This window comes from Camelina sativa, chromosome 16, assembly GCF_000633955.1.
Source record: "Camelina sativa cultivar DH55 chromosome 16, Cs, whole genome shotgun sequence".
Lineage (NCBI taxonomy): Eukaryota > Viridiplantae > Streptophyta > Magnoliopsida > Brassicales > Brassicaceae > Camelina > Camelina sativa.
In genome coordinates, this window is record NC_025700.1 from 5,659,443 (window position 1) to 5,672,129 (window position 12,687).

General features: G+C 40.8%; 1 protein-coding gene and 2 pseudogenes across 1 annotated transcript; 1 reads left to right on the forward strand and 2 right to left on the reverse strand.

The window, feature by feature from the left end:
• Positions 1-665, reverse strand: part of LOC104749901 — a 5,964-nt pseudogene extending 5,299 nt beyond the window's left edge.
• Positions 2,023-3,703, forward strand: LOC104753399 (F-box/kelch-repeat protein At2g29830-like). Its single transcript, XM_010475660.1, has 3 exons — positions 2,023-3,207; positions 3,336-3,371; positions 3,674-3,703. The coding sequence occupies exons 1-3, from the start codon at positions 2,023-2,025 to the stop codon at positions 3,701-3,703; spliced, it is 1,251 nt and encodes a 416-aa protein (XP_010473962.1).
• On the reverse strand, positions 4,479-6,605 carry LOC104749902 (annotated as a pseudogene).

The window sequence follows — 12,687 nt, forward strand, 5'->3', positions numbered from 1 at the left end:
CCCCCCCCCCCCCCCAAACAAACAAGGTTTAAACATAAAGATGTCTATGATGGATCTAATCTAATAAACAAAGCCATACATACCTTTTAGTTCCAACACCTTGAAGTGCTGAATCAATGTCTTTGCTTAGCCTAAACATTTTTGGTTTTTTCATCGTCTCTGTAAAAAAAAAAAAAACAAAATCCAAAGTAACGCTTTAGTTTTAATCAAAATCAAAAAGAGGAGAGAGAGAGTAGGAAACATTCAATCCACCAACAAACAACGTTGTTCCCAGATTTAATTTACGCTTTTTTTTTTTTTTTTTAATATAAATTGTAGTCTTCTCAGATTCAAATAATTAATTAATTTATCCACAGAGAAAACAACAATTCAAAATTAGTCGGAAGATGATGATCCATACAGCTTTTTCGACTGTAGAGTACTAACAAAAAAATCATAACCCAGAATAATAATAAGAACGCTATAACAAAAAGCAAACCGCCTAAAATCTCCAAAGATGGAATTTGAAACGCAACAAAGAAAAAGGAAGAACCACAACAATTACTCGGAATCAACTGAGAATGCTTGCTTACAGATATCAAAACACACGAACACCGATTCGATCCGATCGTCCTGATTCTGTAGCGAAGAAAAAAAAGAAAAAAAAACTGAAGAAGAGTGAGAGAGAGAAANAAAAAAAAAAAAAAAAAAAAAAAAAAAAAACAATTAAAGGACGACGAGAGAGTGGCCAAAACCTAAAAGGAAACGGATGAAGAAATAATTTCTTTTTTCTTTTTTTTTTTTTCTCTTATTGCTTTTGTGATCTGCAAACAGTAGCATTTTATGGGTCCAATTTCAAAGAAACAAAACAAAAAAAGGCGCCTTTTTTTGTCTGACATTTCCTTTTTTTTTTTTTTTTTTTTCTTTTCCTTTGTGTGAATGATTTTATCATTATTATTATCTATATGAGAAATCCTTTTACATAGATTTATATCTAAATATTAATTTGTTACATAAACTTTTATTGAGAAAGTAAAAAATTTATATCCATAACTGCATTGAAAAACAATCAACCAAAATTAATGTATATATATATATATATACTTACTGAAAACATTATTATATATGTATTATATTTTACACACAATGTGTGTATCAATTTTTTTTGTTATTCCCCACACGGCAAAAACGATAATTGACATTGTGATTATCTTTAGGACGTTGGTAATAATAACAAGTTAACTAGCTAGCATTTTATACAACTTAATTAATTAGTATCTTATTATCTGCATAAGTTAATATTCTAGAAATGCTATTCCCATACTATAGTTTCGATGTTGCTATTTGCGCTTAATTCAGTATCTTTTTGTTTAACGAACCGACTACTAGATTAAAAGGAAAAAACAAGAAAAAGACGAGAGCTATATATCGACATTGTAATGCAATAGAGTTAACATCTATTGAGAAAACTGGATTTATTAACCCACCATCCTTAGAATCGAATATTCAAATTAGGAAAATGTTCTCTCAGAATCAATCATTACTTATTCAAAGCAATTCCAATTGGTGAATATGTCATTTGACATTTGAAAGATAAAGCATGGTTTCTAATTAATTAAGTAGAACCAACAAAAACAAAACAAAAAAAAAATGTGAGAAACAGTACTTGAGTGTCGTTTGGGCGTAATTTTTTTTTTTCTATTTTTCCATCGCTGAATTTATTTCTAAATAAAAATACCAAAAAAATTAGACACCAGTCTTACAAGAAAAAATTTGAAGGAAAAAAAAGACACATTTGCTAATTATATAGTTGAAAACAAAAATAATAAAATTTTATTTCAACAATTGGAAGTGCTTTGATTAATTAAGAAGAAGAAAAATGATTTAATTACAAATTATCTATTTTGGAATTAAAAAAAAAACTAATTAAACGTCATTAATATAAATACCATACACAACAACAACATTATTGTAGAAAGAAAACAAATTGAATTAGTCTCATCACTTTCAGTTAATTCGTTGCTGCTACAACGTCACACGGCGATGGTTGTGATCTCTGAACTTTCCGGCGGCTCCAATGGCGGTGATCCATACAAGAATCCTCAAGAAGAAGAAGAAGAAGTGAATCAAAACGAGAATCCTCAAGAAGTTGTAGAAGTGAATCTTGCTCCTGTTACTCAAGAACTTCCTAAAGGTGTCATGGAGATCATCGTCGCTCGCGTGCCAATATGTTATTACCTGAAGCTAACTCACGTATGCAGAGCCTTTCGTCAACTAATCGCTTCGCAACAGCTCTTCCTAACTCGCTTGCGCCACGGTGTCACCGAATCGGTTCTTTATGCATTGATCTCGCTCCCAGCACTTGATACCCGACGCTGGTTCATTCTTCATCGTAGCAACATGTCTTCACGATTTATCAGAATATATTCTTCATTTCCTCCCACGTTTCCTGGATCTGCTGCCGTCACAATCGGACACAAGATTTACGTAGTGGGTGGTTACGTCGGCTTTTTGCAACCCTTAACGGATGCTATTGTCATCGATTGCAGATTCAATACGTGGCGTTATCTCCCAAATATGCAAAGGGCTCGTTTCTATGCAGCCGCCGGAGTGATCGACGGAAAGATTTATGTAATCGGTGGTCGCAAGAAACAAGATGATGACTGGATCGAAGTGTTCGATGTAGAGCTTGAGATTTGGGAGACTGTGCCTAGTCAATGCCCTAACGATGCTAGTGCGAGTGGAATATTTGGTACGTCTGTGGTGATGCAGGGGAGAATCTTCATTTTGGATCATCTGAGTTGTTTGGCTTACGAACCAAGGCAAGGTCTATGGCAGTCATGGGGACTTGAAAGTCAACTTAAGAGACTTTGGCGCCCGTTTTCTTGTGCGGTTAGAGATTTGTTGTATTGCCTTGATCTTACGCTTTCTCTTGGACATCCAATAGTGGTATATTATCCGAATGAGTTGGTTTGGAGACCTCTGATGGGCGTATCCACTTCTCAATTGCCTATGCACAGTTATGATCATTGGTCTAAGATGGTGAATTTTGGTGGCAAGTTGTTGATTTTGGGCGGCTATCACGGGAGAGTACATGATGTTTGTTGTGTAGAGATTGCGTTGGAAACACGTCAAGGAGGTCAGATTTGGGGGAATGTGGAATCGACCTCGCTTGTGTATACAGACGACCTGCATTCGGCTTGCATTGAGATTTGTCTAACTGTTACGGTTTGATGATTCATATCGTGGTGCATGGTTTCTTGCAGTACTTTGCAGGTATGTTTCTGTGATGGTTTCTTATGTTTCAGACATTTTCTTGAGCCTCAAGTCTTAGTTAAGCTTTCATAAACTTGCAGGTGAAGTTTGAGCAGCTTGTTGATACACGGGAGCAAGTATGAAGCAAAGTGACTCAGAAAGTGTGATTTGACACATTGGAAAGTAACTCGTCCTTCTTAATCTTTGTTCACAATGTGTAGAGTCGGCCACTGTTTTAGCCTATATACCAAATAAAATACTACGAGACTGACTTCTTCGAATGCATCTTTATTTTGGGTTTTCTTTTTTCACTAACTACTTCCGGTTTGCTTTTAGTTATATAACTACTTTTTTTGTAAGAAACCAGAGTAGTTTATACACTAATGAAACCTAATCTGCTTCTACTAAATGAGCAATTTAATTTGAAATCTTGGTATAGGTAGAGATGAAGATGAACACAGTGATTTAATTTACTGGCGGTTATGATTTTAACAATAGAAGTAGAGAGTCCTGATGAAGGCTGAAGTTCAATATATAGATCATATATACAAAAAGAGAAGATAATATCGTCTGTATGATACTTTGCTATATATCAATTTAAAAATACTCACTGTGCTTCAAGTATATGAGAGCAATGTAAAAGCAAGACAAATCTGATTGTTAACCTGGCTGTAATCTTGCTTTCAAAACAACTGATCAAGACGATATAATCCTCTCACGGACATTTTGAAACTACATTGTTTGATCTTGGTACGATTGTGATTCTGGTTCTCAAGGTCTAACAAATACAAAATTGACTGAGTTCTAGTAAATCAGTTAGTTCGCCAAAACCTCCTCCAAGCTCAGTCTCTGTTCCACCAGCCGACTCTGTGTCTGCAGCACCTTCAGGATCCTCTCAGCAATCTGCTGATGCTGCTGTTCTTACTGATTCGTCTCAGTAGAAACCAATGTCAGTTCAACTGCGTTCTGAATTTTTGCTTCTGCTATTTAGTTAGCTTCCAATGTATCGAAAATTCTTGGTCAACTATTTGTTTGTGTTACATTATATGATGGAAGATAATAGAATTGTTACAGCAGGTGTTAATTTTGATAACTTTAATGTTTACTTTAAAGATAACAGTTTCTCTCTTGGACCTTCTTGTAATACCTACCTAAATCACAGCTTTTGAATTTTGGATTGATGAGAGAGATTTTACCATTATGATCATCACAAAATATCAAATTTACTGAATGGTGGTTCGGTATCATCTTTATAAAGCTATTTACAAAGGTTTAAGATTACACAACCAGAAAACAGACAACGGTGAAAGAAACATAACCTTATCACTGAATAGACATAACAGTAAGATTCGACCTCAGAGCTTACTAGCTTGTCTGCCAAACAAAGAATGTCGACCTTCTGCTATAACCTCACCGGTCCTCTTGTTTCTCACAACAACAAGTGTTCCTTTATAACGTCCTCTCTCGCCTAATAATCTCGACGTTACCTCCAACTCCTGAAAGTATATCATTTCCATTTCACAATCATCCCTCTCTCTCTAATCCCATTCTATGAAACCTTTCAGAAACTGTCAAATAACAAAAAAGGTTGAGGAGACATACACCGAGCTTAGATTTAGAAAGGAATGCAGTAGACATGTCCACAGAAACAGAAGGAGGTAAGCCTTCGATTTGTACAAGCGCTCCACCAACTTCAGCGAATACGGTTCACATGAGAAAATGCCTCAGGTACTACTACTTTTTTTGGAGCAGATTTTTTGGCATCCTCTGGTACTCCAAATACATTCCAAAACATCAGTCTCTCATCTGCTCCTGCAGAAGCTACAGTACAACCATTCGGACTCATGGCCGTATATAGAACTCGTGATGTGTGCCCATTGAGCTCAGCCATTTTCACCATAGATGGGTACTTCCAAAGTGTAAGCTGGTTCTGAGTAAACCCATGTGAGCTAAGCAACTCTCTTTCCTTGTTGCTCCATAACAAAGAAGAAACTTGAGAGCCAGTTTCTACCGTGTTCAAGCAAGCTCCTGTCCTAGTATTCCAGAACTTTATTCTCCCATCTCTCCCACCGCCACCAGTTGCAAGCAACCTCGTTTGGAAAGGGCACCAAGCAAGAGCTTTAACTGCAGATGTGTGCTATACAAGCCTGTGCAGCCGCTGAGTACTACCAGAACGGTCCCATATATTAACCACATTTTCGTTGCCACCACTGGCTAAGTGCTGTCCAGATCCTGACCACTTCAACCCACAAACTTCTAACGTGTGACCCTTGTACGTATTGACAACGTGTGAACTAACGCGTACGTCGTTGTTGATGATCTTCCCATCCGCTCCTCCCGTTGTCAAGATGTGATCGTTCCATGCCAATGATCCTACTCTAGACTCGTGACCACACTCCAACGTTCTCACTCTACGACAATCAGCACAATCCCATAAGTGGACTTGAGAGCTGTTAAGCCCAACAGCAAGACAACGACCATCTGCTGCCCAGTTGATACTAGTGACAGGTCCCGTATCTTCATCAACAGTGACAAGCTCAGTAGTAGAACCCTTAGAAGCATCCCAGAGATAAACAGTATGATGCAATGCTATGGCTAGAACGTTATCACTGCCCCAGTCAAGCAGGTTGAGATCAAAGTCATCGGCCAAGTCAGGGGCATCCAACATTCTCTCGCAAGTCTTAGGGATGTGTCTAGGAGGCGGCTTACACTGCTGTTGGTAAAGCGAAGAAGAAGAAGAAGCAGAGTGAAGAAGAGTTGCCACTGGAGTTGGAGTTTGTGGTCTGTTCCTAAAAGCAAGAATACGAGTGCGATTGAGATTCATAGCCTCAGCCAACCGTTTCTTATAAGCTTCTCTCGATGGTGAGCTTACCTTTGTTGCCTGATGATCATCGTTCCGGTTTGGTGGTCTTTCCATTAGCTGCGAGTAGGCAAAGTCAAAATCCATGGCTGATCTATTCGGAATGAATCTGTCAAGCTACACACATTAACAAAAAAAACAAAAACAAAATCAATCAATTGAAACCCTAAAATCCCGAAGAACAGAACAAAGCGACAAAAAAATCGAAACCCTAATTTTTTTTAACAACACTTACGTTTTCTTTGGAGGAATCTCTAGGGAGAAAGGATCGCTAAATTGGGCATCGAGCCATTGCCTTCAAGTAGGAAGAACCTCATGTATCCATTATTCCAAAAATCACAAAAGAGAAACAACAGCAGTGAATGTATTGGTTTAAGGGTTAGAAGAGAAGATCTAAAAAAATAGAAACGAAACCAAACCAAACTAGTCGAATTAGTAAACTAAACTAATCCTGCAGAGAGAATGAAACGTTAAGTAAAAATTGGATTGATAGAGAGAAAAGAGAGAGAGCCAGAGAGAGGTGATTTGATGAGGACTGACTGAGGAGAGAAGTGATTAAGACGGCAGATAGAAGAAGAAGGAAACTCACGGCAATCGCTGTGTGATCGATCGATCACGTATCGTTATTTCTATACCACTTTAAAGCCTTTCTTTTTTAAAATTGGTCGGTTATTTCCGGTTTATATTTGTTTTAAATTTAATTGTGGTTTAATTCGGTTTACATATCACTTGTTGGTTTGATTCCCGTATCGTCGTTATTTCTATACATTTTTTTTTTCTTGGCGGCAACATAACTTTGTATTTTTTGTCGGCAACATAACTTTGTATTTCACAAAGATTAGTTTACAATATTCCATGATATTACAAAATCAGATTTTCTTATCCTAGCATCTTTAGCTAGACTATCAGCTACATAATTTACAGACCGGGAAATTTTAACAAAAGTTATAGATTTGGATGAAAGACCAATGTTCTCAATATCTTTCAACTGGGTTGCAATGATAGAGTGGTTTCGTTGTTGCTTCTTGTGCTTGCATTGGGAGATATGAGCTGCATTTTTATACAGGGTTTCTGCATCTCCACAAAACAAAACATTGTTATAACCCAACTTGCTAAGATGGAGAACTGCCAGCTTTAGTGCTTCAGCTTCTACTTCCAAAGGTGTGATCATAGGTGGGATGGCTGATATGTTACGGTTTTGACTCACTTTGACCCCGTTTATTTGATAGTTTTGTAATTGTTTGAGTCCTTTTCAGGTTATAATAAGAGGCTAGGAAGCTAAAAGCAAGGATTGGAACAGCAGAAGCAATCGGAGCAGAAAGGAGTTGAATTGGAGCAGAAAAGCTGATTTTAAACCCAGGAGCACATGCTCCCGATTTCCGAGCACATGCTCCCAACTCTACGGTTTCATGACGACACGTGGCAAGCATCTAGGCGCCGATTCCCTGCCTAATTCCCCTTATTTTAGGCGATCCTTTGTGAGAGAAAGAGGGCTGAGATCGCTTTTTAATAGGGAGATTTGAATTTGGAATCTTTCCTTATTTTTCTCTACTTGTATGCTATTTAACCTAGGGTTTTTAGGAGAGATAATATACCTTTTCTTTTGGTTTTTGAGCGACGTTTTTGTGAGAGGGAGAAGAGCGGCTACCTTGTGAAGCATTCTCTGAACCCTTTTTATTTTTATGTCATTGAATTTCTCATCTTTTGCTATGATTCATTTCTCTATGTCTGAGTAGTTTTCTTTGCTAGATTAGGGGTTTCAAAAGGGGTTTCATGGGTTAGCAACAGAACACAAATAGGGCTTTATATAATCGATTGTCTTCACTATTGTTAGACTTAATGCTTAGGTTGATTTGATCACCCAATCTATGATTCTAGGTTTATCTATTCATCAAAAGTGTAATAGGTTGCTAGAAAAGACATTAGTGGGCAAATTATCCTAGACCTGCGAAAGTTGATGTGTAGGTGATTTGTGAACTTATCATTCCTGTTCTTTAATGCTTGTCTGCGATTCTGGGCTCAAACGACAGTTTAGGGTTTATGGACCGCCGAGCATGTGCTCCGGATGTCTGAGCACGTGCTCCGCGTTTCCGCACAGAATCGATCAGATAGAGTTATTGATACCACGACAGTGGATCAGTTTATATTTATGTTTGAGTTCTAGACTGGTACTTAATCTATGCCCTGAATAGTTGTTTAGTTGCTATCTCTGAAATTCCCGAGAATTACCCCTGATCTAGTGTTTTGCTTATTGCCTTTTTATACCGTTTTAATCGCGTTACTGTTACCAAACAAACCCAACTTTGAATTGTCTTAGCTTGAAATTGAACCAATAGAACCATAGAGTAAAACTTGGTCTTCGTGGGATTCGACCCCTAAGTACTACTTCTTTGCTGTGCACTTGCAGTAGGAAAATAGGGTTTAAAACTCTGTGTATCAGGTTTTTGGCGCCGTTGCCGGGGACCAAATTTTTACCTTTGGTTTTCGGCGAAATTACTAGACTAAGACCTTACTGATTTGTCTTTCTGCTTCTTCTTTGCGTGTGTTTCAGGTGCATGTCAAGAAGATCTACAAGAAGAAACAACACCGAAGAACTAGTTGCTTTGTCAGCCGCAGAGCTCTCTTTGGCAGAAAGAACAAACCGCAAGAACAGAAAGTTTCAATCCGTCAACATGGGTGACAACAGAAACAATGAGGATATGGCTGCCGAGTTGCAGCAACTTCGACAACAGTTGGGGCAGTTGCTCCGTGCTCAACACGAAAGAGCCGCGCCGCCACAACCGTCCATTGGGGACAAGGACAACCCGCATGTGTCCTACACCAACCGAGCTGCGATTGTTCCTCCCACCATCCCGAACCAAGATTTTGAGATCAAGCCACAGATGATCTCTCTAGTGAAGCAGCACCTATTTCACGGTCTCCCAGCTGAGATTCCGATGGACCACATCGAGAATTTTGAGGAGATATGTAGCACCACTGGTTCAAATGGGATACCGCCAGACTTTCTGAAGTGCAAGCTCTTTCCCTTCTCTCTTGCGGATAGAGCTTCACGTTGGCTGAAGTCATTGCCACCTGGGTCTCTGACATCATGGGAACAGTGTAGGTCTGCGTTTCTGGACCATTTCTACACCAAGGCTAAGACCGCTGCCCTGAGGAACAAGATTTCATCGTTCCAACAGCACACTGGAGAAGCCTTCTGCGAGGCTTGGGAGAGGTACAAAGAGTACCGTAGAGAGTGTCCGCACCATGGATTCAGTGATGAACAGATTCTGGGCATTTTCTATGATGGAGTTAACTGGGACTACAGAAACGTTCTCAACTCGGCCAGCAATGGGGATTTTATGACAAAGTCTAAGGAAGGAGCATATCAGTTGATTGAGAACCTAGCTGCAAGCTCCAGCAACAAGGCTCCTGAGTATGACAGGTCCGTGAAGGTCAACAGTGTCGATACGCAAAAGATTGACGAGTTGACAGCCAAGGTGAACCTTCTTCTGAAGGGGAGCCAGAAAACTGTCCATTTTGTCGATGAGACCGGAGACATGCCGCTAGCTCAGGAGATTTGTGATGGAGAGGATGAAACGATGGAGGTTAATTATGTGAGTGGGCAAGGTTTTGTGCAGAACAGGGGTTTCAACCCGAACTACAAAAGCCATCCGAATTTGTCCTATAGAAGCACCAACGTGGAGAATCCTCAGGATCAGGTGTATCCGCAGCAAGGAGCTCAGAATCAGATGGGTTATCAGAAAATCTTCTCAAACAACTTCCAAGGCAAACAGTTTGTGCCCACTCAAAACCGTTTCCAAGGGGGGGAACCAGCAGGCATATACAAGCACTCAGCAAGCACCGTCTTTCACCAACCAGCAGTTGGGATCTTCACTTGCTAGCAGCTCTCAAGATGAGCTGAAAAACATGATGCAACAACTCTTGGTGAATCAACAAAAAGCTTCAGTGGAAATCAACGCTAAGGTCGATACCATGTACAATGACCTTAATGGGAAGTATGAGGCAGTAATGTCACATGTGAAGAAGCTTGATGTTCAGGTTGCACAGACTGCTGAAGCCGTGAAAAGAACTCCTGGGACTCTGCCCGGAAAAGGGGAAGCAAACCCGCGGAACGAGTATGTCAATGCGATTGAGCTAAGGGGAGGAAAGAAGTTACCCCCTAGAGAAGCACCATCCGCTAGGCTTGACAAGGGCAAGGGTATTGCTGAAGAATACCTTCCTCAACATGCTGCTGAGACTCCACCGTTGAGTCAAAAAGAAGCCGAAGCATCCGGCGAGCATGTGCTCCCACCCAGCGAGCACGTGCTCCCGACTCCCGATCAGACCGTTCCTACTGAGGTACCTCCTGCACGCGTGTACACCCCTAGGGTTCCTTACCCTGTTCCTCCTAAGAAATCTCGCAAGGATTTGGAGGATGCAAAGTGCAAGGAGATGTTGAGAGAATTGACGGTAAAACTACCCCTAGCTGATGCTGTTCAGATGATACCTGCTTTGAAGAGATATGTGAAAGGGTTAGTTTCTGGGAGAGTGTCAGAGGAAGAGAACGTGATGATGGTTTCAAGAGAGTGCAGTGCTGTGCTGCAAAACAAAGTGCTAAAGAAGAGAGATGATCCAGGGCGATTTGTCTTATCCGTGAGAATCGGTAAAACGATTTTTGCAAACTCCCTCTGTGATCTAGGTTCCAGTGTGAACCTTATGCCATATTCAGTGGCTAAAAGGCTGGGATACACGAAGTTCAAGTCTACACGGATTTCGTTAGTATTCGCGGATAGATCCACCAAGCGCCCCATAGGAGTGTTGGAGGATTTACATGTCCAGATAGGGGACACGCTTATACCAGCAGACTTTGTGGTTCTGGAACTTGAAGAAGAACCACGTGACCCCCTGATCTTAGGTAGATCATTCTTATGCACAGCTGGTGCGATTATAGATGTGCAAGGGGGAGCGATCGATCTCCAGCTGGGGGATATGATCGCAAGGTTTGAGATGAATAAGCTGCTCAAGAAACCTATGATAGATGGTCAGACTTTTGTGGTTGATGATGGTTCAGAGGTTGCACATGAGGTTACCGATGAAGTTCTCACTCTCGACCCGTTGGAGGTTGCCTTGACAAAGGCAGAGGGTAAGTATGGATTCTTGAATGAGGAAGCTGATGGTTTTACACGCATTTTGGATGCAGGTACACGGTTCCAGCAACTGGTAGCTTACGCCAGCCTAGACGATGAGAACCAATCAGGGGAGGAATCCGCCGAGGGAGCACCTGCTCCGGATTCCGGAGCACATGCTCCGGTAAAGTCAGCGGACGGTCCTTGGAGCGAGTTAAGAGCTCCAAAGGTAGAGCTAAAACCACTTCCAGCCGGGCTAAGGTACGCGTTCCTAGGTCCTAACTCTACATACCCCGTGATAGTGAACTCTGAACTAAACAATGTAGAGACCGCTTTGCTCCTTTGTGAACTTAGGAAGTATAGAAATGCTCTAGGGTATTCACTAGATGACATCCCAGGAATCTCACCAGATCTTTGCATGCATAGGATACATCTAGAAGATGAATCAATGACTTCGGTAGAACATCAGAGGAGGTTGAACCCGAATCTAAAGGATGTTGTTAAGAAAGAGATAATGAAACTTCTAGATGCGGGTGTAATTTATGCTATTTCTGATAGTTCCTGGATTAGTCCAGTTCATGTAGTCCCTAAGAAAGGTGGAATTACAGTGGTTAAGAATGATAAGGATGAGTTGATTCCTACTAGGACAGTTACGGGACATCGCATGTGCATAGACTATAGAAAACTTAATGCTGCGACCCGTAAGGATCATTTTCCTTTGCCGTTTATTGATCAAATGCTTGAGAGATTGGCTAACCATCCTTACTACTGTTTCTTAGATGGCTATTCAGGTTTCTTTCAGATCCCAATCCATCCCGACGATCAAGAGAAGACCACATTCACATGTCCTTACGGCACCTTTGCTTACCGCAGAATGCCGTTTGGCTTGTGCAATGCACCAGCGACCTTCCAACGATGCATGATGTCCATTTTCACTGACCTGATTGAGGATATAATGGAAGTTTTCATGGACGATTTCTCCGTCTATGGGAGCTCCTTTTCCGTTTGCTTGTCTAATTTGTGCAGGGTGTTGCAGCGGTGTGAAGACAAACATCTGGTGCTGAATTGGGAGAAATGCCACTTCATGGTCAGAGATGGGATAGTGCTGGGACACAAGATTTCTGAAAAGGGGATTGAGGTTGACAAAGCCAAGGTTGAGGTGATGATGAGTTTACAACCGCCTAATTCGGTAAAAGGGATCCGCAGTTTCCTTGGCCACGCCGGTTTCTACAGACGGTTCATTAAGGATTTCTCCAAGATAGCAAGACCACTTACCCAGCTGTTGTGTAAGGAAGTGAAGTTTGATTTCGATTCTGCTTGCTTGGAGGCCTTTCACACGATCAAAGGAGCTTTGGTTAGCGCTCCGATTGTACAACCGCCAGATTGGGACCTTCCCTTTGAGGTCATGACTGATGCGAGTGATTATGTCGTGGGAGCAGTTCTGGGACAGAGAAAAGACAAGAAGCTGCACGTGATATACTATGC